General features: G+C 41.8%; 2 protein-coding genes across 4 annotated transcripts in view; one reads left to right on the top strand and one right to left on the bottom strand.

Moving 5' to 3' along the window:
- ZNF674 (zinc finger protein 674) overlaps positions 1-3,901 on the top strand; it is a 38,946-nt gene extending 35,045 nt beyond the window's left edge. For both annotated transcript variants that reach the window (XM_048213488.2, XM_048213489.2), the window contains exon 6: positions 966-3,901. In XM_048213488.2, coding sequence (XP_048069445.1) covers positions 966-2,458 — 1,493 coding nt within the window. In that variant the 3' untranslated portion in view covers positions 2,459-3,901. The remainder of the gene's footprint in view (positions 1-965) is intronic.
- KRBOX4 (KRAB box domain containing 4) overlaps positions 1-24,132 on the bottom strand; it is a 69,913-nt gene that overhangs the window by 31,390 nt on the left and 14,391 nt on the right. The window contains exon 6 of one of the 2 annotated variants that reach the window (XM_057311150.1): positions 8,035-11,176. The exons of the other annotated variant lie outside the window; for it this stretch is intronic. Coding sequence (XP_057167133.1) covers positions 10,920-11,176 — 257 coding nt within the window. The 3' untranslated portion in view covers positions 8,035-10,919. Of the gene's footprint in view, positions 1-8,034; positions 11,177-24,132 lie in introns of those variants that run through there. 2 annotated transcript variants of the gene reach the window in all.

The following is a 24,132-nucleotide window of genomic DNA, read 5'->3' as shown; positions in this document are numbered from 1 at the left end:
ATTCTGGGTGACTTTTAAAAATCTGTCATCTGATTCATTAAATCTGTCATTTATCTGTGACTAGTCTACTGTTTAACCTCTCTATTTAGAGTTTTAGTAATGCCTATATTTTCTATTTATAGGTTTTTTTCAAATGTTCCCCTTTTTTACCCCATAAAATAGCTCTTACCCTGTTTCTTTGAATATTTGAAATGCATTTATGTTAAAGTCTAGATTGTTCTGTTACCTACAGTTCTAGGAATGGGGTATCTTTAAATGTATCTGCTGATTATCTCTCAAGATGGTTCATTTCTCTGTGAGGTTTAAATTACTTTACTGTGAACTCTTCAGTGAGAATTGGTTTTCCATAGAAGTTCTGTGAGTCCCAAGCTATAAAAACATAAGAATATATCTTTTCGAGTTTGCCACTGCTAGGAACTTACAAATACCAGGACCAATTTTTATGTTAATTTTTCAGCTTGTGGGCTCTGTACTAAAATTATAATAATTTCAGATTGAGTTACATTATTAGGCTTTTGCTTTCTTATATATCTTTCTTTCCAGTTTCCTTGACCAGTGGAGAGTCTTTCTAGCTCCCCATTAACAAACATGGAAGCTCCTTGTGATTCCAGCTGTAAGTGGGAATTACATACCAGTTTCCTGAACATTGTTTTCTGTGTAAATCCTCAAGCTTCAGTTTCTTTTCACCCCAACACTTTAAATTTCCACTTCACTGTTGACACCTAATACATTTCTCGGTTTCGAGCTTGACTATGAATTAAATTACTTTTGTTAAATATGGGCCAGCATTTCTTTGTGTTTAGTCAGAGGAGGCGGTGCTAGCGAGGCACGGAGGGAGCCCACCTGCCTCAGCTCAAGTCCTGTTGACAGGAGCTCACAGCAAGACATTTATGAACTAATTTTACCCCATAACATTACAGTAGAAATGTTTACGAGTTCGATGAGTTCCTTGCATTTTTTTCTAGAATTCTGGCAAGTTGATGACCAGGTAGACAACCACAAGGAAAGCCAAGACCAACTTTTGTGGCAAACTGCATTAGTAGACAAGGAAACGCAGAAGGATCTAAGTGACCGAGAATTCACAACCTTCAGGAAGATCGTTTATCCAAGCACAGACTTTGTTTCTATAAGACAAAGACTCCCTAAATATTATTCATGGGGAAGGTGTTCAAAACATAATTTAAACTTTCTTTGTCAAAATAGAAGCTATGTAAGGAAGAAAGATGATGAACGTGAGGCACATTGGAAATTATGCTTCCGTTCCAATCTGCATAATTCTCAAGCTGTGGAGAAGTGTTTTGAGCCTGATCAACGTGGAAGAACCCTCCACCAGAAGCAGGCACTTAATCAAAGTCAAAGAATTCAAACCAGGGAGAAGCTGTATGCGTGTTCTGAGTGTGGGAAAGTGTTTATCCAGAAAGCAACCCTTGCAGTACATCAGAGAACCCACACAGGAGAGAAGCCTTATGAATGCAGTGAATGTGCAAAAGCCTTCAGCCAGAAATCAACCCTCATTGCTCACCAGAGAACTCACACAGGGGAGAAGCCCTATGAATGCAGTGAGTGTGGGAAAACCTTTATCCAGAAGTCAACTCTGATTAAACACAAGCGAACTCACACAGCAGAGAAACCATTTGTATGTGGCGAATGTGCAAAAGCCTTTAAGAGTTCATATCACCTTATCAGACATGAGAAAACACACATTAGACAGGCATTTTATGAAGGAATCCACTGTGGTAAGTCCAGCCTTTTGCATCAGAGGACTTATAAGGGTGAGAAACCTGAGTGTAATAAACACGAGAAACCCTTTGATGAGAAAGCCAACCCCATTAAACACCAGAGATCTCATACAAAAGAGAAACCTTACGAGTGCAGTAAATGTGGAAAAAGCTTCAGGGGAAAGTCACACCTCTGTGTTCATCAGAGAATTCATACAGGAGAGAAGCCTTACAAATGCAGCATATGTGGGAAGACTTTCAGTGGGAAATCACACCTCTCTGTCCATCACAGAACTCACACAGGAGAGAAGCCTTATGAATGCAGAAGATGTGGGAAAGCATTTGGTGAAAAGTCAACCCTTATTGTCCATCACAGAACTCACACAGGAGAGAAACCCTATAAATGCGATGAGTGTGGGAAAGCCTTCAGTGAGAAGTCCCCACTGATAAAACATCAGAGAATTCATACAGGAGAAAGGCCCTACGAATGCAGCAGCTGTGGGAAAGCATTCAGTAGGAAGTCAACTCTCATTAAACATCAGAGAATCCACACAGGGGAAAAACCCTACGAATGCAGTGAATGTGGGAAAGCCTTTAGTGTGAAATCCACTCTCATTGTACATCACCGAACTCATACAGGAGAAAAACCCTATGAATGCAGAGACTGTGGAAAAGCCTTCAGTGGGAAGTCAACTCTCATTAAACATCAGAGAAGTCATACAGGAGATAAAACCTATTAAGATACTTGAGAGTGAGATAATTTCACTATTCGTTATACCTCATTATGTACCAATTCATCCTGGGGAGTAACCTTATAAATGTTGAGAACGTCAGAAACTCTTCAGATTTTATTTAATGTTCCTTTAATATAATGGTACAAAAACATAATTCCAGAAGCATGTAATAAATGTGATCAGTTTTTTACCCAGAATTCTTACCCATGAGTGGAAAATTGTACATCAAAGAATTCAAAAGTGGCAAAATTGGGGGTGTGTTGACGTGAGGTAACCTTGAGAAAGAATTTAAATGGCATTGCCTATCAAGAGTATTTATGCTGAGGAAGAACTAAGAATTGAATGAGCTTAGAAAACCATGTTAGCCATTATGAGAGAAACATGTTCCATAATTTTTAAAAGATTTTATTAGAGAGCGCACGCGTGCGAGTGGGGGGAGGGGCAGAGGAACAAGCAGACTCCCTCCTGAGCCTGGAGCCCCACTCTGGGCCCCATCCTAGGACCCTGAGATCATGCCCCCAGCCAAAACCAAGAGTCGGTCACCCAACCGACTGAGCCACCCAGGTACCCCCATGTTCCATATTCAATACCAAACGTTTTGTGGGAAAGGTGCAGAGGTTGCAAACAAGCACATAAAATATAAAAAGTGAGGTTCACTGTGGAGTAGAGTATGACATTTTTGAGAGAACAGTATAGAGCATAAACCATTAATCCCAGCTGGGGCAAGCTCCCCGTGTTATTTCTTAAACAAACAGAAAAACTGCTCCCTTAAATAGCATGAGAAAGGATGGGTCATCAGGATCCCGGAAACAAGGGGGCTCGAAGAGATGTTACACATGTTACTCAGCACCTTAAGTGCAAAAATGCACATCCCTTACAGAAAAGGGATCCTCGCGTAGAAACGGTGCTTAGACTCTAATGTTGTCTTTTAAGAAAGAGTAATCACTATGGTGAGGCAATAAGAGATTTTTAATTTTCAGAGTATCTCCTGTAACAGCAATTTATTTAAATTGCAAAACAAATAAACTGAATCTCCTATAATGGGTAATTGGTAATACGGACCCATTAAGAATCATCTTTTCTTTATTATGTTTGAGGATTTGCGGAAATGTTTGTGGTAATCTGTTAAATGAGAAAACGGATTCTAAAACAATATACCATATGGTTTACATTGTAAAAAAATACATAGAGGAAGGATATGCACCATTGTATCAGTGATTCTGGGTGGTAGAAATATGGCAACTTTATGAGTAAAATTATATGCAGATACATATTTGTATTATATCTATTTTAGGTGTGTGTAGGTAGGTAAACAGACACATAGAACAAAAAGCTAGGAAGGAAATATGCCAGATTATTCAGCAAATTATCATTTGGGTGTTGGGATAATTGATTTTTAAATGTTTTAAGCGTAGTCTCCAGAAACTACCAATAAATTGTTTAAAGTAATCCTGTGCATACTTGATTCTGTCTTCCCATCCATTTTCCCTTTCAGCTTTGTCTTTGGTTTTGAGAATATATTTTGGATGTTGAGAATAGGTATCCTGATTTTATCTGTATGTGGTTTTTTAATAAAAAATAAAAATACCTCCATAGTTCACCAAATCCTGTGACATAAGTTATTAGCTAACAGATTTCACAGAGGAGATGTAGTGAATGGTCACAGATACCACAGGCAATGAGACAACCGACTTCTGACACCAGATATAAAGCTCGTTTCACGGTGATACCTGTGAATGCTACTTGCTTACATGCCTTCCTCCTCTTGTCCTATCATCAGCACTTGTAGCAGGCACATCCCAGGTGAGCCCAGTGAATTGTGCCCTATGTAATCCTCTCCCCTCGAGTGTGGGCAGAACTGAGACTTGCTTCTAGACAACAGATTACGGCAGAAGTGAAGTGATGTCGCTCCTGTGAGTATGTCATATAAGACTCCATCTTGGCAGTTGTGGTCCATATATACAATGGAATATTACTCAGCTATCAGAAAGAACGAGTTCTCAACATTTGCTGCAACATGGACGGCACTGGAGGAGATAATGCTAAGTGAAATAAGCAGAGAAAGACAATTATCATATGATTTCTCTCATCTATGGAACATAAGAACTAGGAAGATCGGTAGGGGAAGAAAGGGATAAAGAAAGGGGGGGGTAATCAGAAGGGGGAATGAAGCATGAGAGACTATGGACTCTGAGAAACAAACTGAGGGCCTCAGAGGGGAGGGGGTGGGGGAATGGGATAGGCCGGTGATGGGTAGTAAGGAGGGCACGTATTGCATGGTGCACTGGTTGTTATACGCAACTAATGAATCATCGAGCCTTACATCGGAAACCAGGGATGTACTGTATGGTGACTAACATAATATAATAAAAAATCATTAAAATAAAAAAACTCCATCTTGGCAGACCGGAAAGAAACTTCCCTTGCTGGTCTGATGAGGTAAGCAGCCATGTTGAGGAAGCCCCGGGACCAAAGAACTGCAGCTGGCTTCCAGGACCTGAGGGAACCCTGAGCTAAGACTGTAGGACTTGAGCGGCAAAATCTTGGAGAAGAAAAATAAGCCCAGTAGACGGAGCTTTTTTCCACAAGGAGCGGATCGGTAAACGGCATAAGATAAATTCAGAGATGCAGAACAGGCAAGCGCCTGAGGTACCAAGGAGGGCTTTCAGCAGAACCGTGTCCCAAGGTGCTCAAACTTGGACTTCAGATCCCACCAGTGACGAAGGGCCCAGGTAAATACCACAAGACTCTCAGCTGGAATCTGAAGGGCCTTAGGAATTAGGGGGAAGTAAATATAAACCAGATCTTTAGAAGATTGATGCCCCAACTTGAATGAGCTCACCAGCTAACTGAATTAGCCCACTAGCTAACTGAATTAAAGTAATTTATGTAACTGCCTGTCAGGAACTGGAGCTCGTCTAGAGTTTCTACAATTTCTCACGCACCGTGGTATTCAACTGAAAATTGCCAGGCACCCCCAGGGTCAAGTTAAGAAAAAAGTGGATAGTAGAAGCAGACCCACAAGTAATTCAGACATAGACACAAGTCACGGTCTTTTAAAATAACTGAATAATATGAACAAAATATAAAATGAAATTCTTAGGAAAATGCAAATTATTTCCAATAATTATTTACTTTTTTGCCTAGTGCTTTATTTTCCTTGAGTTTCTAATTGCCTTTTCCCATTTTTCCAGGGTCACAAACATACCTTCCTATCTATGGAAGTTTTCTCTCTGGTATTAGAATTCAGGGTAGTTATTAACTTTGAGGGGGGATGGCTGAGAAAGGGCAGAGGGAGGAGCAAGCTAGAAACTTTCTCCAAAGAATAGTTATCTGCAGAAGACGGCGTTGCTATACTCCCAAATCCTCATGGACTGTACCGTGACTCATACAGGGACCTCCCAAAGGCTCCACCCATCATTTCTATCCGCCACAGCCACTTCAAGCAGCACAGGATACGCTAGGTCATACAGCCCGAGACACAGTGCGCCTGGTGGACCAGACCTATTTCAAAGTGCACCCTTGCTCTGGGCCACACTGAAAATCGGCAGTTTTGTGTTATTCAGTAGACGGTCTGGCACAGTGTGACAGAATGGGGTTTATGGTGTCTAACAGGGTCCAGCAGTGGTTCCTCAGAAGTAGTAGTCTCTACTGCAGATTCCATGGCCTCCCTCTAGGCTCAGGGACCCGAGTCACACTGCACCTTTTCCCACCGCTGACACCCTTGACACCATAGGGCCAGCCAGATCACAGGGTCCAAGCAACAAGGCTGCTTGCACAACAGCCTGGGCTTGCTACAGTCTTTCCTGCCTTAGGCAGCCTCAAAGCTGGCAGCCTTCTGTCGCCTGGTACGTGGGCCAGAGAAGGACTTCTGGGTGTGGAATACATTCCCTCCAGATCCCGAAGAGGCCTGCATTTCTCTTTCATGAAGTTAAACTTTGTGTATTTGAGCCTGTGGTAGTTCAAACTCATTATCCCATTATCCCATTATTCTAACTGGTTTCTGCAAGGGCCAGAATGATGAATTAAACAGAAATATGATTAGGGACCACTAATCCCTTGCGTCCTTTAAGTCTTTACTAGTGGCGCTGATCTCCATCATCCCCTAGGGGTGCAATACTGGTTTCAGTTTACCATCTTGGTTGCTGCGGGAGGGAGAAAGCAAGAGTTTTCCATTTTGTTTCCCCCACAGTGAAGGATCTTACTACACAGGCCAAGGACCCACCATGGACATAATCCAACAGCTAAGACTGGGAAATGACCACTGGGCACGTCTGCAGATGCAGTGGGCCGCTGTGAGTCGGACTTAAGCAAGCACTCAGCCCCCACTCTAATAGGAGGGCCATGATCATGCTTTGAGGGTCTGGGTATAAACATGAACTCAGAATGCTGTGTCCAGCAGTCCTAGAAATATCTGGGAATTCCCCCTTTTCTCGGTCTGTAGTCACCCAAATAAATGGCGATAGTTCAGGGCAACATATACCTGCTACGACGATGTAGGGTCCTTCCTCTGAGGGACGTGGGCACCTCTCCGACTGGTTCCAGGTCTGAAATCTGGCTCAGATCTGGGAACTGAGCAAGGGACCCTTACTTTTTAATGAAGCAATTTGCCCTCAGACTCCTGCTCTTTGAATTTTGCCCTTTTCTGATCATAATTAAACAGCATCCCTACGGACTGCCCATCAGTTTTACTCCTAGGGATGCCAGGCTTATCAGCAGAGTCGATACAGACGAGGAAAACTTAATGAGCTTGAGGGAAAGTGTTCATAGGCTTTTGCCATTTAATATGATGCTGGCTGTCGGTTAGCTCGTAACTCATGGAGGCACTCTTAGTCCTGACAAAAGGTCCGTTTAGTTAAACTCATTTTAAGAGATGGTGACGCAGGTGCACTTTCAAAGTTAGGCCTCTGGTTCACGAATCAGGTATTAAACAAGAGGCATTTCTATGGAAACAAAGAAAAACACTGGTTAATGATTAGGTCATAGTCTTAAGTCAGTCTCTGGGTCCTGAGGACAGCCGGTGGAGACTTCTAGCTGTCAAGCTTGAAACTTCTTCAGCTACACTGAGAGCAGCAGTGGCAGTCTGACATATTTCCCTGGATTGCAGTTCAAATGTCTCGAGGTCTCTCAATGTCCCACACAGCGACAGGCGTGACGATCACCTACACACGACTGGCTGTGGCGATTTCTCTTAAGTTCGCGCCCAGCTGTTCATGTTTAGTTTGCAAGGCTTCAGGAAAAAGGGGCGGCTTTCATTTTCAAATGAGTCCAACTCAAAGGCGGGAGAAAAATTAAAAATGTTCGTTTGGAGAGTGGCGGTCAGGTGCTAGAAGAAATGAGGATCTAGTCCAGCTTATAAGAAACAGTATTAGGGGCGCCTGGGTGGCTCAGTAGGTTAAGCAACTGACTCTTGATTTCAGCTCAGGTCATGATCTCGGGGTCGTGAGATCAAGCCCCGCATCAGGCTCCGTGCTCACTGCAGTCTGCCTGTCACTCTCCCTCTGCTCCTCCCCCTATTCTCTCTCTCTCCCTCCCTCAAATAAATAAATAAATAAAAATTTAAAAAAAAATGGTATTAGAATCTAATATTTACTCAGGTATGTTATCGAAACATCTTTTTTTCTCTATAATCACCCTCATTTTTACCATAGATAGCCCAATTAACTTTTGTTTGTAAAATAACGCTAGTTTTAACAACTTGGCCTGATTATTTACAGAAGCTCAGCAGGAACAGAAGAGGCCATGTAGGTTCTTTTAAATGTGCTTTGCTGGAGTTTTTCACAAGGAATTTCTAGATGGAACTTTCCATAGCCTCTTGAGGCCAGGAGCCAAGACAAAATGTGCACCAAATGCTTGCTAGACTTTGCCTGTAATACCTACAGATTTGGGTGAATTCCCCTCTTCTCAAGGAGGGGACTCCCTACTTTTGTTGCTCTTTCTTGTCAACAACTCCCTCCTTTGTACTATCGTGCCCTGAAACTTCTACTTGCCTCAGCCTTCCTGAGCACTCATCTCTTTCTCAACTCCACGAACCACCAAATTCTTCTTGGGACTCCCCCCCCACCACGTTGTATTTTGCTACGTGCCTCCCAGCAGAAAGCCAAGGCCATCAAAGGGCCCACCTCAACGGTCTTTTCGTTCTCAGCTTTACAGTCCTGCATGGCCTTTGCTCACCATATGAAAACTGTTAGCCTCGTAACGGTATCTATGATATCTAGTTGTTTACAGCAGGGGGGGAGTTTGGTCCTGGTTACTCCATCATGGCTGGAAATGGAATGGTGCGACTGTATTACTCTCGCGTGGGATTCTTAGAGCTTCTTGACCCCATGGCTTGATCTCTTTCATTGGCTTGTGAAAATTTTACCATTGTTTCGGAACTGTTCCTGCTCTAGTTAGTTACACGCGCTTTACGTGTTGGTTGTTTCCCAAATGCCTCTCAGTTTGCTTGCAGTCGTTTGCACTTTTTCCCTCTCCTTGGGACAAGCCTATGGTCCTCAAAGTCACTAGTCCTGTCTTCTGTGTCTAATCCATTGTTAAGCCCATACACGACGAGTTCTTGGTTACTGTATTTTTTTCACTTGTAGCATACATATTTTATCCATTTTTAGAGATTCTAACAATTTAAATCCTCTTTCACCCATTTTGTCTTTTCCTTTATTTTTGTTATATTAATGGTTAAAGTGCTTTTTGCTGAGTCCAATGTCAAACTCATCTGGGTTTTCTGTGTTAGCTCTCTATTGCTGCTGAAACAAATTACTACAAACAGTGGCTTAGAACAACACCCATTTATCAATTCTTAGTTCTGCAGCTCGGAAATCTGGTGGGCTTAGTTACTTTCTGTCTCACAAAGTGGGAATCAAGGTGTAGGCTGGGCTGGCTTCTTATCTGGAGGCTGTGGGCGAGAATCTAATTCAGGTTGTTGGCCAAATTCAGTTCCTTATGGCTGCCAGACTGAGGCCCTCATTTTCTGGCTGGCTGGCAGTCAGGGGCCACTCTCAGATCCTGGACAGTGCTCACAGATCCTTCCCCATGTCAGCAACAGAGAATCTCTCCTGTTGAACCCCTTCCATAGCTTCAAATCTCTGGATTCCTCCTTTGCCACCCAGCTGGAGGAACTGCCTTTAAAAAGCTCCTATGAAAAGATGAGGTCCACTCAGGTCATGTCCCTTTGGCCGTAGAATGTAACACAACCACAGAAATGCTGTCTCATCATATTCACAGGTTTTACCCACAGTCACAGGGTGGGGGCGGATTATAAAGAGAGTCTGTGGGGGTCATTCTTAGAAGCGTGCCTACCACAGTCGTTCATTTTGTTTTAACGACCACATCTTTCTTGCCTTTTCTCATGTCTAGTAACCTGTATCAGACACCGTATACTAAAAACCTGTACAGTTTGCCTTTTCCTCTATTCGGCAGATAAAGTCTGGGCCTGGTTACCTCAAACCAACCAGGGTTGTACTGCAGTGGTAAGATCAGCTAGCTCTCTTTAGTGCTGTTCCTCAGGCTATCCCTTCCGCACTTCTGCTTGACAGCCTCTTGGGTCTCTGTTTCCCCAGACCTGAGACTGCTTGAGATTTAGTTCCCCCTTCAGGCATATTGAGCTGAGCTCTTTACCCTCCTGCTCTGTGATCGTGCAGGCCTCTGGTTCGATTTGAACTGTTTCCAAAGCATGTGAGAGTGCATAAGGGCTCACTTTGCATTTCTGGCCCAGCCCGCTATCCACCCCCCCGCCCCATCACAAACTCAGCAAACATCCTATGGACAAAACTAGTCATGCTCCTGGAGCCCTTTTCTTTGCAAGTCTGCCCTATATAACCTCCACGAGCTCCTCTGGATCTCCTTCCCCTTGTAAAGTCTGTCAGCCTGGGCCAAGCCCCATCCTCGGCTCACACCCAGCATCAGCAACTACCTCCAGATAACGGACAGCAATTGTCTGGTCACCTAGAAAAGGCACTTCACTCTCCAGAATTTTAATTCATTTAGTCCTCATTGTTTCCACTGCTCTGCAACAGCTCCAACATATTTTTTTCCACTTATCCCCTTTCTCCCCCTAGTTGTTGTATGGTTGCTGGCCTGGCAAGACCAACTACAATGTCCACGGAAGTGCAAGTCTGCTTATTACTTTCTATTAAACATTTAAATGCAAGACAGTAAATGAGACAGAAGTAAATGACCACATGCAACGTTGCCACCTTTCTGCCATTGGTGAGGTCGGGAAGGACGAAGGGCCTTGTGGAAGAGCACACACACGGGCTTCACAAAGGAGCCACGGACCGTGACTCGGAGTGGGGGGCTAATGCTTGCTATATTGCTTACTCTCTCTGCGTCTTAAACACACTCCTTATGATTGTTTCCTCAAGCTGTAAAACATCAGGATATGCATTTGGTTGGGGCACGTGGGACTGTCATTATCCTCCTTGCTTAAGAGTGTTGCCAAGAAGCAGAAAAACCCATTAAGGTAATATCTTTATGAAACGAAAAAGCCTTTACTTCCGTAAAGAAAGTTTAAATTATGTTTTGAACACCTTCCCCGTGAGTAACATTTAGAGAGTCTTTGCCTTATAGAAACAAAGTCTGAGCCTGGATAAATGATTTTTCTGAAGGCTGTGAATTCTTGGCCACTTTGGTCCTTCTGTGCTTCCCTGTCTACGAATGCAGCTTGCCACAGAAGCTGGTCTTGGCTTTCCTCGCAGTTGTCTATCCGGTCTCCACCTTGCCCGAGTTCTAAGGAAACAAATGCAGTGAGTCATCATTTCTACTGTGTATCGTGTTATGGGCTAAAATTAATTCAGAAAAGCCTGGCTGTGAAGCCCTGTCCCCAGGACTTGGGCTGACGTGGATGGGCTCTCCCTGTGACCACCACCGCCACCTCCTCCGACTGCAAGCACAGAGAACTGCTGGCCCATCTGTAACAAAAATAATTAACACTCAGTCAAGCTGAAGATCAGTGAAGAATATGATGGGACAAAAATCAAGGGGAGATTTAAAGTCAGGGGCCAACAGAAGCTGATGCTGTATGGCTTTGCAGTTGGGGGGTTAAGGCTCTAATTCATGAGCAGAGTGGGTTCTAGGCCACAGGACACAAATGTCTAGACACAAAGAACTAGAACTGAGCTACCTCCTAAAAGCTGGAAGCCATAAAGGACGTTGCAGCTTTTAAAATGGGAACTAGAAAGATGTCACCCCCTGGGTGATGAAAACAGAACAATCAGGAGTTACTTACAAGACATGAGAACCCTAGTCCTGTGCCACAGGTAGCCACGTACTCCAAATGGACATTGAAGTAGACTACAAAACCTAGAAGTTGTAAAATCCCCCGAACAACTGGTCCTGCATTAGTGAAACCACTGGGCCTCGGCTGTGGCACTATCCAAACAGTTCTGCAGTGGTGCTTTCACAACGTAGAGTACACAGAATTTCCATGGAAAATAACTCTCACTTAAAAGGACTTCACAGCAGGGGCGCCTGCGTGGCTCAGTTGGTTAAGCGTCCGACTCTTGATCTCGGCTCAGGTCATGCTGTCAGGGTTGTGAGACTGAGCCCCGCATTGGGCTCTGTGCTGAACGTGAAGCCCTGCTCCAGATTCTCCCTCTCCTCTCCCTCTGCCCCTCCCCACCCCTGCTCGTGGGTCTGCTCTCTCTAAAATGAATGAATTAATAAATAAAAGGAGTTTGTAGTAAAAAAATTAAAAACCTTAAAGTCCACAAAAAACTTGCATGTGGAAATAACGGCTTTATAGCGGCTTTATTCACAATGGTCCCAAGCTGGAAGCAGCCTAGAAGCCCTTCAGTAGCTGAGAGGATGAACCAACTGGTATATCCATATGAGGGATACTGCTCAGCAATAAAAGGAAATGAGCTACCAAGCTGCAGAAAGACATGGAGGAACCTTAAATGCACACAACAATGGGTAAACTGTGGCGGATCCATTGAATGGAATACTACTCAGTGCCAAAAAAGAAGCCACACTAATACAAAAACTAGAGGACTCTCCAGAGAATTATGCTGAGTGAAAAGTATCAATCCCATAAGATTACATACTACATGATTCCATTTGTATAATATTCTAGAAAGGACAAAATTATAAAAATGGAGAACAAATTAGTACTTGCCAGGGTTTAAGGAAAGGCAAGGATACGGGTGGGAAGAAATGGGTTGCCTATAAAATTCCTTATGGTATGGAGATGTTCTGTATCTTACCTGCATTCATGTCAATATCCTGGTTCTATTTTGTAGTATAGTTTTGCAAGATGTCACCACTGGGGGGACACTGCATAAGGGTACAGGAAATCTCTCTGTATTATTTCCTTATCAGTGCATGTGAATCTACAGTTATCTCAAAATAGAAATATGACGTAAAAAAAATAACCAAATATTCCAAAGAGAGGAATGGGGAAGCAAGACAACAACAACCAAAAAAGAGAGGACAAAAAAGAAAAGTGATAAAATGACAGACTTAAATCCAACGATATACATAAAATGTATGTATATCATACCTACATATCAATTAACCCATAAAAACATTCGCATATCAATAATCATATCAATTAACCCATAAAAGCATTTGCATATCAATAATCATATCAATTAACCCATAAAAGCATTCGCAACATTCAATACCCAATCGTGATTAAAAACTCTCACAAAACCAGAATTAGAAGGAAATGTCCTGAACCTCTACCAGGCATCTATGAAAAACCCTACAAGGTAAATTATACATAATGGTGAAAGAATGAATGCTTCTGGCCTAAGATCAGGAACAAGGCAAGGATGTTGCTCTCCCTATACCTAGTCAACATTATACTGAAGATCTTAGCTGGTACAATAAGGCAAGAAAAAGAAATAAAAGCATCCAGATTGGAAAGGAAGGAAAAAAACAGTCTTTATTCACAACTACAGGATTGTTCATGTGGAAAATGCCAAACTATCGACAAAAAAAGCTACTAGCACTAATATAGGAGCTGAGGAAGGTCCCAGGATACAAAGACAACACAGAAAAATCAGTGAAATTTCTATAAACTAGAAATGACCAATGGAAAACTGGATGCAAATTATGAACACACACAACACAAACCCCACTCTTCATGTTGTAAGAATATACAACAGGAGTAACTTCAACAAAATATGTGTAAGACCTGTCCATTCAAAACTATAAAATATTACTGAGATAAATTCTAAAACACCTAAATAAATGGAGAGCTATACACTGTTGGTAAGTGACAAGACTCGACATAGTTGGCATAACCATAGAGTCAGTGAATCCACAGGTTCAAGGCAATCTCCAACAAGATCCCCTGTAGGCTTTTTCTTCTAGAAATTGACAACCTGATTCTAAAATTTATATGGAAATAGCAAGGACCTACAGTTGTCAAAACGATTGTGAAAAGAACCAACAAATGTGGAAGACTTGCACTACCTGATGTGAGCACTTAATATAAGGCTATCAGAATTAAGACAGTGTGGTACAGGCATACAGACTGATTCAACTAGTTTTCTTTTTTTAAAAAAAGATTTTATTTATTTATTCGACAGAGAGAGAGACAGCCAGCGAGAGAGGGAACACAAGCAGGGGGAGTGGGAGAGAAAGAAGCAGGCTCCCAGTGGAAGAGCCTGATGTGGGGCTCGATCCCAGAACACCAGGATCACGCCCTGAGCCGAAGGCAGACGCTTAACCGCTGTGCCACCCAGGCGCCCCTGATTCAACTAATTTTCGAGAAGGGTGCTAGGGAAATTAACTGAGAAAGAAGTCTTTTAAAAAATGTTACTGAAACATCAAGGACTTTCCAACACGGCGGAGGCGTAGGAGACCCTAGTTTCGGCTGGTCCCAGAATTCAGCTAGATAGCTATCAAATCATTCTGAACCCCTGTGGACTCAACCGGAGATCTAAGAAAATAGCTGCAACTCTGCAAATAGAAAAGCGACCACTTTCTGCAAGGCAGGAGGTGCGGAGAAGCAATCCGAGGCAATATATGGGAAGATGAACCGCGGGGGGAGGGAGCCTCTGGAAGCCGGCTAGAGGGTGATAAAGCAGCAGAGCACAAAATCGGAATGTGGAGAAGTCTGATCCGGTGAGGCGCATCCCTGTCTGAAAGGTGCTCAGGCAGCCAAGCGGGGCAGAATCCTAGGTGAGACAGTGTGGTCTCAGGATCTTCAGGGTCACAGAAAGAACGGGGACGCCTGAGTGCGGCAGAGCTCCTAGGCATTGCAGTGGGGAAGCCGGCTGTGATCTGCGAACCGGGGAGTGGGCTTTCAGCTTGGTGTTGCCATGAACTGTGAACCCCCGCACAGCTGGGAGACCGCTCTCTGAGCAGGGGCCCAGCAAGCAACAGAATCGTGGTGAGACCCCCCTTCTCCCTCCCCCACTAGGAGGAGTGGGTGCATGCCACAGGAGTCCGCAGGGTTCGGAGACTCGAACTGGGGTCGCATGCCTGAGACAGACGTGCTCAGTCACAGGCCGGGTGCGCATGGCGCGCAGCCAGAGACCAGGGAAGCAGGAGAGACTGACTGCTTTTCCCCGAGGGCGCACTGAGGAGTGAGGGCGTGAACTTTTGGCTCTGGGGCTGGAGACTGGGAGGCCACCATTTTCATTCTCATCCTCTAATGCAGCGCAGAAAGGCAGAAAGCCTTCAGGGAACAAAAGCCACATGGAGCAATCTGGAACCCCTTAGCCCAGCCTCCTGGCAAGGGCGGTACAATTCCGCCTGGGGCAAAGACGCCTGAGAATTAGCACAGCAGGCCCCGACCCCAGATGGTCACCAAGAATATCCGGCTAAAACCAAGTTTACCAATCACACGGAACTGCGTAACTCCAGTGCTAGGGGAAAGCAGTATACAGAATTCAGGGGTTTTTTCCTCATGATTCTTCAGTCTTTCAATTTTAATTTTTTTTCTTTCCCTTTCAACCAATTTATTTTATCAACTTCAGTCTTTTTTAATTTTCATTTTTTGCAGTTATATTCTGTCCTTTCATTATATTTAATTTTATTTTTGTATATTTAAGTTTTTCTTTCATTACAATTTTGGGATGCAGTTTCTTAAACAGACTAAAACACACCCAGGATCTAGTGTATTGCTCTGTTCTCTTCACCTATATGATTATATTCTCTTTTTTCTTTCTTTAAAGTCTTTTTTGATTTTCATCTTTACAGTTAAATTCTATCCTTACATTGTATTTAATTTTATTTTTGTAAAAATATGTTTTCTTTTTTTACAATTTTGGGATGTTGTTTCTTCTAACAAACAGAACAAAATACACTCAGGATCCAGTGTATTGCTCTGTTCTGTTCACCTGTCTGATTATATTCTCTCTCTTTAAAAAAATTTTTTTTTTCAGTTTTGGGTCTCTTCTGATTTAGTTATTAGTGTATATGTCTCTGGGGTCGTTGTTGCCATTTCAGTATTTTCTTCTCTCACTCATCTATTCTATGGACAGAATGACAAGATGGAAAAACTCACCTCAAAAAAGAGTACAAGAGGCAGTACCGACTGCCAGGGACCTAATCAGTATGGACATTAGTAAGATGTCGGAACTAGAGTTCAGGACAACAATTATAAAGATACTAGCTGGGCTTGAATAAAGCATAGAAGACACTAGAGAATCCCTTTCTGGAGGAAAAAAAGAACTAAAATCTACTCAAGTTGAAATCAAAAAGGCTATTAATGAGATGTAATAAAAAATGGAGAGTCTAACTGCTAGGATAAATGAGGCAGAGGAGGGAATTAGTGATACAGAAGACAAAATTATGGAGAATAAAGAAGCTGAGAAAAAGAGAGATAAACAACTACTGGATCATGAGGGGATAATTTGAGAGATAAGTGATACCATAAAGCAAAACAATATAAGAATAATTGGGATCCCAAAAGAAGGAGAAAGAGAGAGAGAGGTGCAGAAGGTATACCAGAACAAATTATACTTGTGAACTTCCCTAATCTGGGGAAGGAAACAGGCATTCAAGTTCAGGAGGCACAGAAAACCCCCCTCAACATCAATAAAAATAGGTCAACACCTTGACATAATAATAGTGAAGTGTGGAAATCTCAGAGACAGAGAAAATCCCAAAAGCAGCTTGGGACAAGAGGTCCATAACCTACTAGGGTAGCACATTAGACTGGCAACAGACCTATCCACAGAAACCTGGCAGGCCAGAAAGGACTGGCATGATATATTCAGGGTACTAAACGAGAAAAATATGCAGCCAAGAATACTTTATCCAGCAAGACTGTCATTCAAAATAGAAGGAGAGATAAAAAGCTTCCAGGATGAACAGAAACTAAAAGAATTTGTGATCACTACAGCAGCTCTGCAAGAAATACTTAAAGGAATCCCTTAAGTGAAGACAAAGTCCAAAAATAACATAGACCAGAAAGGGACAGAGACAATATACAGAAACAGTAACTTTCCAGGTAATACAATGGCACTAAATTCATATCTTTTGATAGTTACCCTAAATGTAAATGGGTTAAATGTCCAACTCAAAAGACATGGGTTATCAGTCTGGATAAAAAAGCAAGATCCTTTCTTTATCCCTTTCTTCCCCTACCAATCTTCCTAGTTCTTATGTTCCATAGATGAGAGAAATCATATGATAATTGTCTTTCTCTGCTTGACTTATTTCAGAGGGGAGGGGGGTGGGGGAATGGGATAGGCTGGTGATGGGTAGTAAGGAGGGCACGTATTGCATGGTGCACTGGGTGTTATATGCAACTAATGAATCATTGAACTTTACATCAAAAACCAGGGATGTACTGTATGGTGACTAACATAATATAATAAAAAAACATTTTAAAAAAAAGGGCTGGGATTCAGAAGCAAAAAAAAAAAAAAAGCAAGATCTGTCGATATACTGTCTACAAAGGACTCATTTTAGACCCAAAGACACCTCCAGATTTAAAGTGAGAGGGTGGAAAACAATTTATCATGCTAATGGATATCAAAAGAAACCTGGGGTAGCAATCCTTATATCAGACAAATTAGATTTTAAACCAAAAACTGTAAAAAGAGATAAGGAAAGACACTATATTGTAATTAAAGGGTCTATCCAACAAGATCTAACAATTATAAATATTTATGCCCCTAACATGGGAGCAGCCAATTATATAAACCAATTAATAACAAAATTAAAGAAACATATTAATAATAATAAAATAATAGTAGGGGACTTCAACACCCCACTCACAGCAATGGACAGATCATCTAAGCAGAAGATCAACAAGGAAACAAGGGCTTTGAATGACATACTGGACCAGATGGACTTCCCAGATATATTCCAAGCATTCCATCCTAAAGCAATAGAATACATTCTTCTCAAGTGCATATGGAACATTCTCCAGAATAGATCACATAGTGGGTCACAAATCAGGTCTCAACTGGTACCAAAAGACTGGGATCATTCCCTGCATATTTTCAGACCACAATGCTTTCAAACTTGAACTCAATCACAAGAGGAAATTTGGAAAGAACTCAAATACATTGAGGGTAAAAAGCAACCTACTAAAGCATGAATGGGTCAATCAGGAAATTAAAGAAGAATTTAAAAATTCATAGAAACAAATGAAAATGAGAACACAACTGCTCAAAACCTTTGGGATGCAGCAAAGGCAGTCCTAAGAGGGAAGCATACAGCAATACAAGCCTTTCTCAAGAAACACGAAAGGTATCAAATACACAAGCTAACCTTATACCTAAAGAGCTGGAGAAAGAACATCCTAAGAGAAAGAGAAAGAAATAAAGCCTAAACCCAGAAGGAGAACAGAAATAATAAAGATTAGAGCAGAAATCAATGCAATAGGGGCTCCTGGGTGGCACAGTCGTTAAGCGTCTGCCTTCGGCTCAGAGCGTGATCCCGGCGTTATGGGATCGAGCCCCACGTCAGGCTCCTCTGCTGGGAGCCTGCTTCTTCCTCTCCCACTCCCCCTGCTTGTGTTCCCTCTCTCGCTGGCTGTCTCTCTCTCTGTCAAATAAATAAATAAAATCTTTATTAAAAAAAAAAGAAATCAATGCAATAGAAACCAAAAGGACAGTAGAACAGATCAATGAAACTAGGAGCTGGTTCTTTGAAACAATTAATAGGATCAATGAACCCCTGGCAAGACTTATCAAAAAGAAAAGAGAAAGGACCCAAATAAATAAAATCATGAATGAAAGAGGAGAGATCACAACCAATACCAAAGAAATACAAACAATTATAAGACCATATTATGAGCAACTATATGCCAACATTAGGCAATCTGGAAAAAGTGGATGCATTCCTAGAGATGTATAAACTACCAAAACTGAACCAGGAAGAAAGAGAAAACCTGAACAGACCCATAATCAGCAAGGAAATGGAATCAAAAATCTCCCAACAAACAAGAGCTCAGGGCTGGATGGCTTCCCAGGGGAATTCCACCAAACATTTAAAGAGTTAATACTTATTCTTCTGAAGCTGTTTCAAAAAATAGAAATGGAAGGAAAAGTTCCAAACTCTTTCCATGAGGCCAGCATTACCTTGATTCCCAAACCAGACAAAGACTTCACCAAAAAGGAGAATTACAGACCAATATCCCTGATGAACATGGATGCAAAAAATTCTCACCAAGATACTAGCCAACAGGATCCAATAGTACATTAAAAGGTTTATTTACCATGACCAAGTGGGATTTATTCCTGGACTGCAGGGGACAGGGTGGTTCAACATCCACAAATCAGTCAGTGTGATACACCACATTAATAAAGGACAAGAACCATATGATCCTCTCAGTAGATGCAGAAAAAGTATTTGACAAAGTACAGCACCCTTTCTTGATTAAAACTCGTCACAGTGTAAGGATAGAGGGTACATACCTCAATATCATGAAAGCCATCTATGAAAAGCCCACAGTGAATATAATTCTCAATGGGGAAAAACTGAGAGCTTTCCCCCTAAGGTCAGGAACATGACAGGGATTTTCACTATCATCACTGCTGTTCAACACAGTACTAGAAGTCCTAGCCTCAGCAATGAGATAACAAAAAGAAATAAAAGGCATCCTAATTGGCAAAGAAGTCAAACTCTCAATCTTCGCAGGTGATGGGATACTCTACGGGCAAAATCCAAAAGACTCCACCCCCAAATTGCTAGAATTCATACAGGAATTCAGCAAAGTGGCAGGATATAAAATCAGCGCACAGACATCAGCTGCATTTCTATACACTAACAATGAGACAGAAGAAAGAGAAATTAAGGAGTAAATCCCACTTACAATAGCACTCAAAACCATAAGAAACCTAGGAATAAACCTAACCAAAGAGGCAAAGGATCTGTACTCAGAAAACCATAGAACACTCATGAAAGAAATTGAAAAAGACACAAAGAAATGGAAAAACATTCCATGCTCATGGATTGGAAGGACAAGTATTGTTAAAATGTCAATGCTATCTGGAGCGACCTATACATTCAATATAATCCCTATCAAAATACCATCAACTTTTTTCACAGGGCTGGAACAAATAACACTAAAATTTGTATGGAACCAGAAAAGACCCCAAATAGCCAAAGGAATGTTGAAAAAGAAAACCAAAGCTGGGGCGCCTGTGTAGCTCAGTCGGTTAAACGTCTGCCTTCAGCTCAGGTCATGATCCCAGGGTCCTGGGATCAAGCTCCACGTCAGGCTCCCTGCTCAGTGGAGAGCCTGCTTCTCCCTCTCCCTCTGCCTGCCACTCTGCCTACTTGTGCTCTCTTTCGCAGAAAGAAAGAAGAAAGAAAAGAAAGGAAGGAAGGAAGGAAGAAAAAGAAAACCAAAGCTGGTGGTGTCAGAATTCCGGACTTCAAGCTCTATTACAAAGCTGTAATCATCAAGACAGCATGGTACTGGCACAAAAACAGACACATAGATCAATGGAACAGAATACAGACCCCAGAAATGGACCCTCAACTCTACGGTCAACTAATCTTCAACAAAGCGGGAAAGAATATCCAATGGGAAAAATACTATCTCTTCAACAAATGGTGTTGGGAAAATTGGACAGCCACATGCAGAAGAATGAAACTGGACCATTCTCTTACACCATACACAAAAACAGACTCAAAGTAGATGAAAGACCTAAATGTGAGACAGGAATCCATCAAAATACAGGCAGAAACCTCTTCGACTTTGGCCGCAGCAACTTCTTGCTAGACATGTCTCCAAAGGCAAGGGAAACAAAGGCAAAAATGAACTACTGGGACTTCATCAAGATAAAACCTTTTGCACAGCAAAGGAAACAGTCAACAAAACCAAAAGACAACCGACAGAATGGGAGAAGATATTTGCAAATGACATCTCAGATAAAGGGCTTGTATCCAAAATCTATAAAGAACTCAACAAACTCAACACCCAAAACCAAATAATCCAATCAAGAAATGGGCAGAAGACATGAACAGACATTTCTCCAAAGAAGACATACAAATGGCCAAAGACCCATGAGAAAAAGCTCAGCATCATTTGGCATCAGGGAAATCAAAACCACAATGTTAAAACAAAGGTCAGAATGGCTAAAATTAACAAGTCAGGAAATGACAGATGTTGGGGAGGATGCAGAGAAAGGGGAACCATTTTACACTGTTGGTGGGAATGCAAGCCAGTGCAGCCACTCTGGTAAACAGTATGGAGGTTCCTCAAAAAGTTGAAATTAGAGCTACCCTACAACCCAGCAATTGCACTACTAGGTATTCACCCCAAAGATACAAATGTAGTGATCTGAAGGGGCACCTGCACCCCAATGTTTATAGCAGCAAAGTCCACAATAGCCAAACTATGGGAAGAGCCCAGATGTCCATCAACAGATGAATGGATAAAAAAAATGTAGTACATATAGAATGGAATACTACTCAGCCATCAAAAAATGAAATCTTGCCATTTGCAACAACATTGATAGAAGTAGAGGGTATTATGCCAAGCAAAATAAATCAATCGGAGAAAGAAAATTATTATATGATTTCACTGATATATGGAATTTAAGAAACAAAACAAAAGATCATAGGGGAAGGGAAGGAAAAATAAAACAAGATGAAATCAGAGAGGGAGACAAACTATAAGAGACTCTTAATCATAGGAAACAAACTGAGGGTTGCTGCGGGGGAGGGGGTGGGGGTATGGGATAACTGGGTGGTAGACATTAAGGAGGGCATGTGATGTAATGAGCACTGGATATCATAGAACACTGATGAATCACTGACCTCTACCTCTGAAACTAATACACTGTATGTTAATTGAATTTAAATAAAAAATTAAAAATAAACACAACTCTTTACTGAATACATTACAAAAAATCTTATCATCAAAAAAATGTTACTGAAACAAATGGAATTGAGTATGCAAAAAATAGCAATAATAAAAGAATGTTGGGGCGCCTGGGTGGCTCAGTCGTTAAGCATCTGCGTTTGGCTCAGGGCATGATCCCGGAGTTCTGGGATCGAGCCCCACATCAGGCTCCTCCGATGGGAGCCTGCTTCTTCCTCTCCCACTCCCCCTGCTTGTGTTCCCTCTCTTGCTGGCTGTCTCTCTCTCTCAAATAAATAAATAAAATCTTTAAAAAAATAATAATAAAAGAATGTTGACCCTTACCTCACAACAGATACAAGTTAACTCATTATCATATTTTTATTTTTATTATTATTATTTTTTAAAGATTCTATCCATTTATTTGACGGGGGAAGGGGAGAGAGAGAGAGAGCACACACAAGCAGGCGGAGTGGCAGGCAGAGGGAGAAACAGGCTCCCTGCCAAGGAAGGAGCCCGACGTGACATTCAATCCCAGGACCCTGGGATCATGACCTGAGCCGAAAGCAGACGTTCAACTGACTGAGCCACCCAGGCGCCCCTCAGTCATAGCTTTAATTATAGGAACCAAATTATAATCTTCTAGAAGGAAACATAGGAGAAAAATCTTTCTTACCCGGGGTTAAAAGGAAATTTGATAAATGGGCCACAAACGCATGAACCATAAGAGAAACACTTGCTAAATTGGACTTTATCAAAAATAAAAACGTTTTCTTCAAAAGACACTATTAAGAACAAGCAAGCCACCACGTGGGAGTAAATACTTGGAAAACACATAGAAGATAAAGAACTTACAACCAGAATATATAAACTTAACAGACAGACATATCTAAAGACATATACATTTATATATGTATACATGTATATAAAGATATAAAGATAACAATTATAATACAGACAAGAATGGCGGAAGATTACAATAGACACCTCACCAAAGATAAACAGATTGCAGACATGCCCATGGAAAGATGCTCAACATCAAGAGTCATCACAAAACTGCAAATTTAAGGGGCGCCTGCGTGGCTCAGTCAGTTGAACGTCTGCCTTCCGCTCAGGTCATGATCGCAGGGTCCTGGGATCGAGCCCTGCATCCGGGTCCCTGCTTAGCAGGGAGTCTGCTGCTCCCTCTCCCACTCGCCCTCCTACCCGTTCATGCTCTCGCTCTCTCAAATAAATAGTCTTTTAAAAAATGCAAATTTAAGTCACAATGAGCTACCCTTACACACCTACCCAAAAAGTGTGTTGTTGGTGGGAAAACAAAGCGGTATAGCCATGTTGGAGAACAGTTTGGCAATGTCGTATAAAGTTAAACATATGCTTACCATATGACCAAGCAATCCTACTACAGATATTTACCCAAGAAATATAAAAACATATGTCCACATAAATAGCTGTACAGGATGCTCACCAGTTTCATTAATAATAACCAAAACCTATGAACAATTCAAATGGGCATTAAAAGGTCCACGGATAAACGAACTGGAACACTACGTGGCTATAAAAGGAACAAACCGGGCACCTGGGTGGCTTAGTCCGTTAAGCGTCTGTCTGCCTTTGGCTCGGATCACGCCTCAGGGTCCTGGGTTCGAGCCCTGTGTCGCCTCCCTGCTCAGTGGGGAGTCTGCTTGTCCCACTGTCTCTGCCTCTCTCTCTACTTATGCCTGCACACTCTCTCTCTCTCAAATAAGTAAAATCTATAAAAAAAGGCAACGAACTACCAAAACATGCCACAACGTGAAATTAAAAAGCCTTAAGTGAAAGAAGTGAGATGAATAAGGCTACCTACTAAAAGATTCATTTATGTGACATTCTAGAAAGACTCAAACTACAAAGAAAAAAAAAACCAGGTCTGGGGGTGGAGAGAGAAGTTAAAGAATGAAAGAAAACAAGGGTTTCTTTGCGGGATTGAAAATGTCCAATATCTTGATGGTGGCGGTGGTTACGTTACAACATATTTGTCAAACCTACAGAACTTTATACTCAAGAAAGGTGAACTTCAGGGTATATAAGTTATACCTCAATAAACCTCACTTAAAAAAAGAACAGTCACATCCACATAAATACATAATGAAAACACATGGAAAACACATATGGGAATTCATTAAAACATTATTACATACAACCAAATACCATATGGTGCTATTTATGAATTTCCTTTTATTAAAGTAACTATTAAGCATTAAGGACAAACAATATTAACTAGTAGTGACCTCTAGTTAATGATACGCCTATGGAAGTATTTAGGGGTGAAGTGTACCGATCTCTGAAACTTACTGAGAAACTCATCACAAAAAGAAAGCGGCCTGATGGAAGGACAGAGGAATTGGTACACAGACAAGACAAAAGCAAATACAGCAAAATGTTCATTGTAGAACCTAGGGGGAACGCCATGGGTGTTCAA

The sequence above is a fragment of the Ursus arctos genome, chromosome X, assembly GCF_023065955.2.
Source record: "Ursus arctos isolate Adak ecotype North America chromosome X, UrsArc2.0, whole genome shotgun sequence".
NCBI lineage: Eukaryota > Metazoa > Chordata > Mammalia > Carnivora > Ursidae > Ursus > Ursus arctos.
The sequence above is the reverse complement of the archived record's forward strand: the minus strand, read 5'-3'. Positions and strand labels throughout refer to the sequence as shown.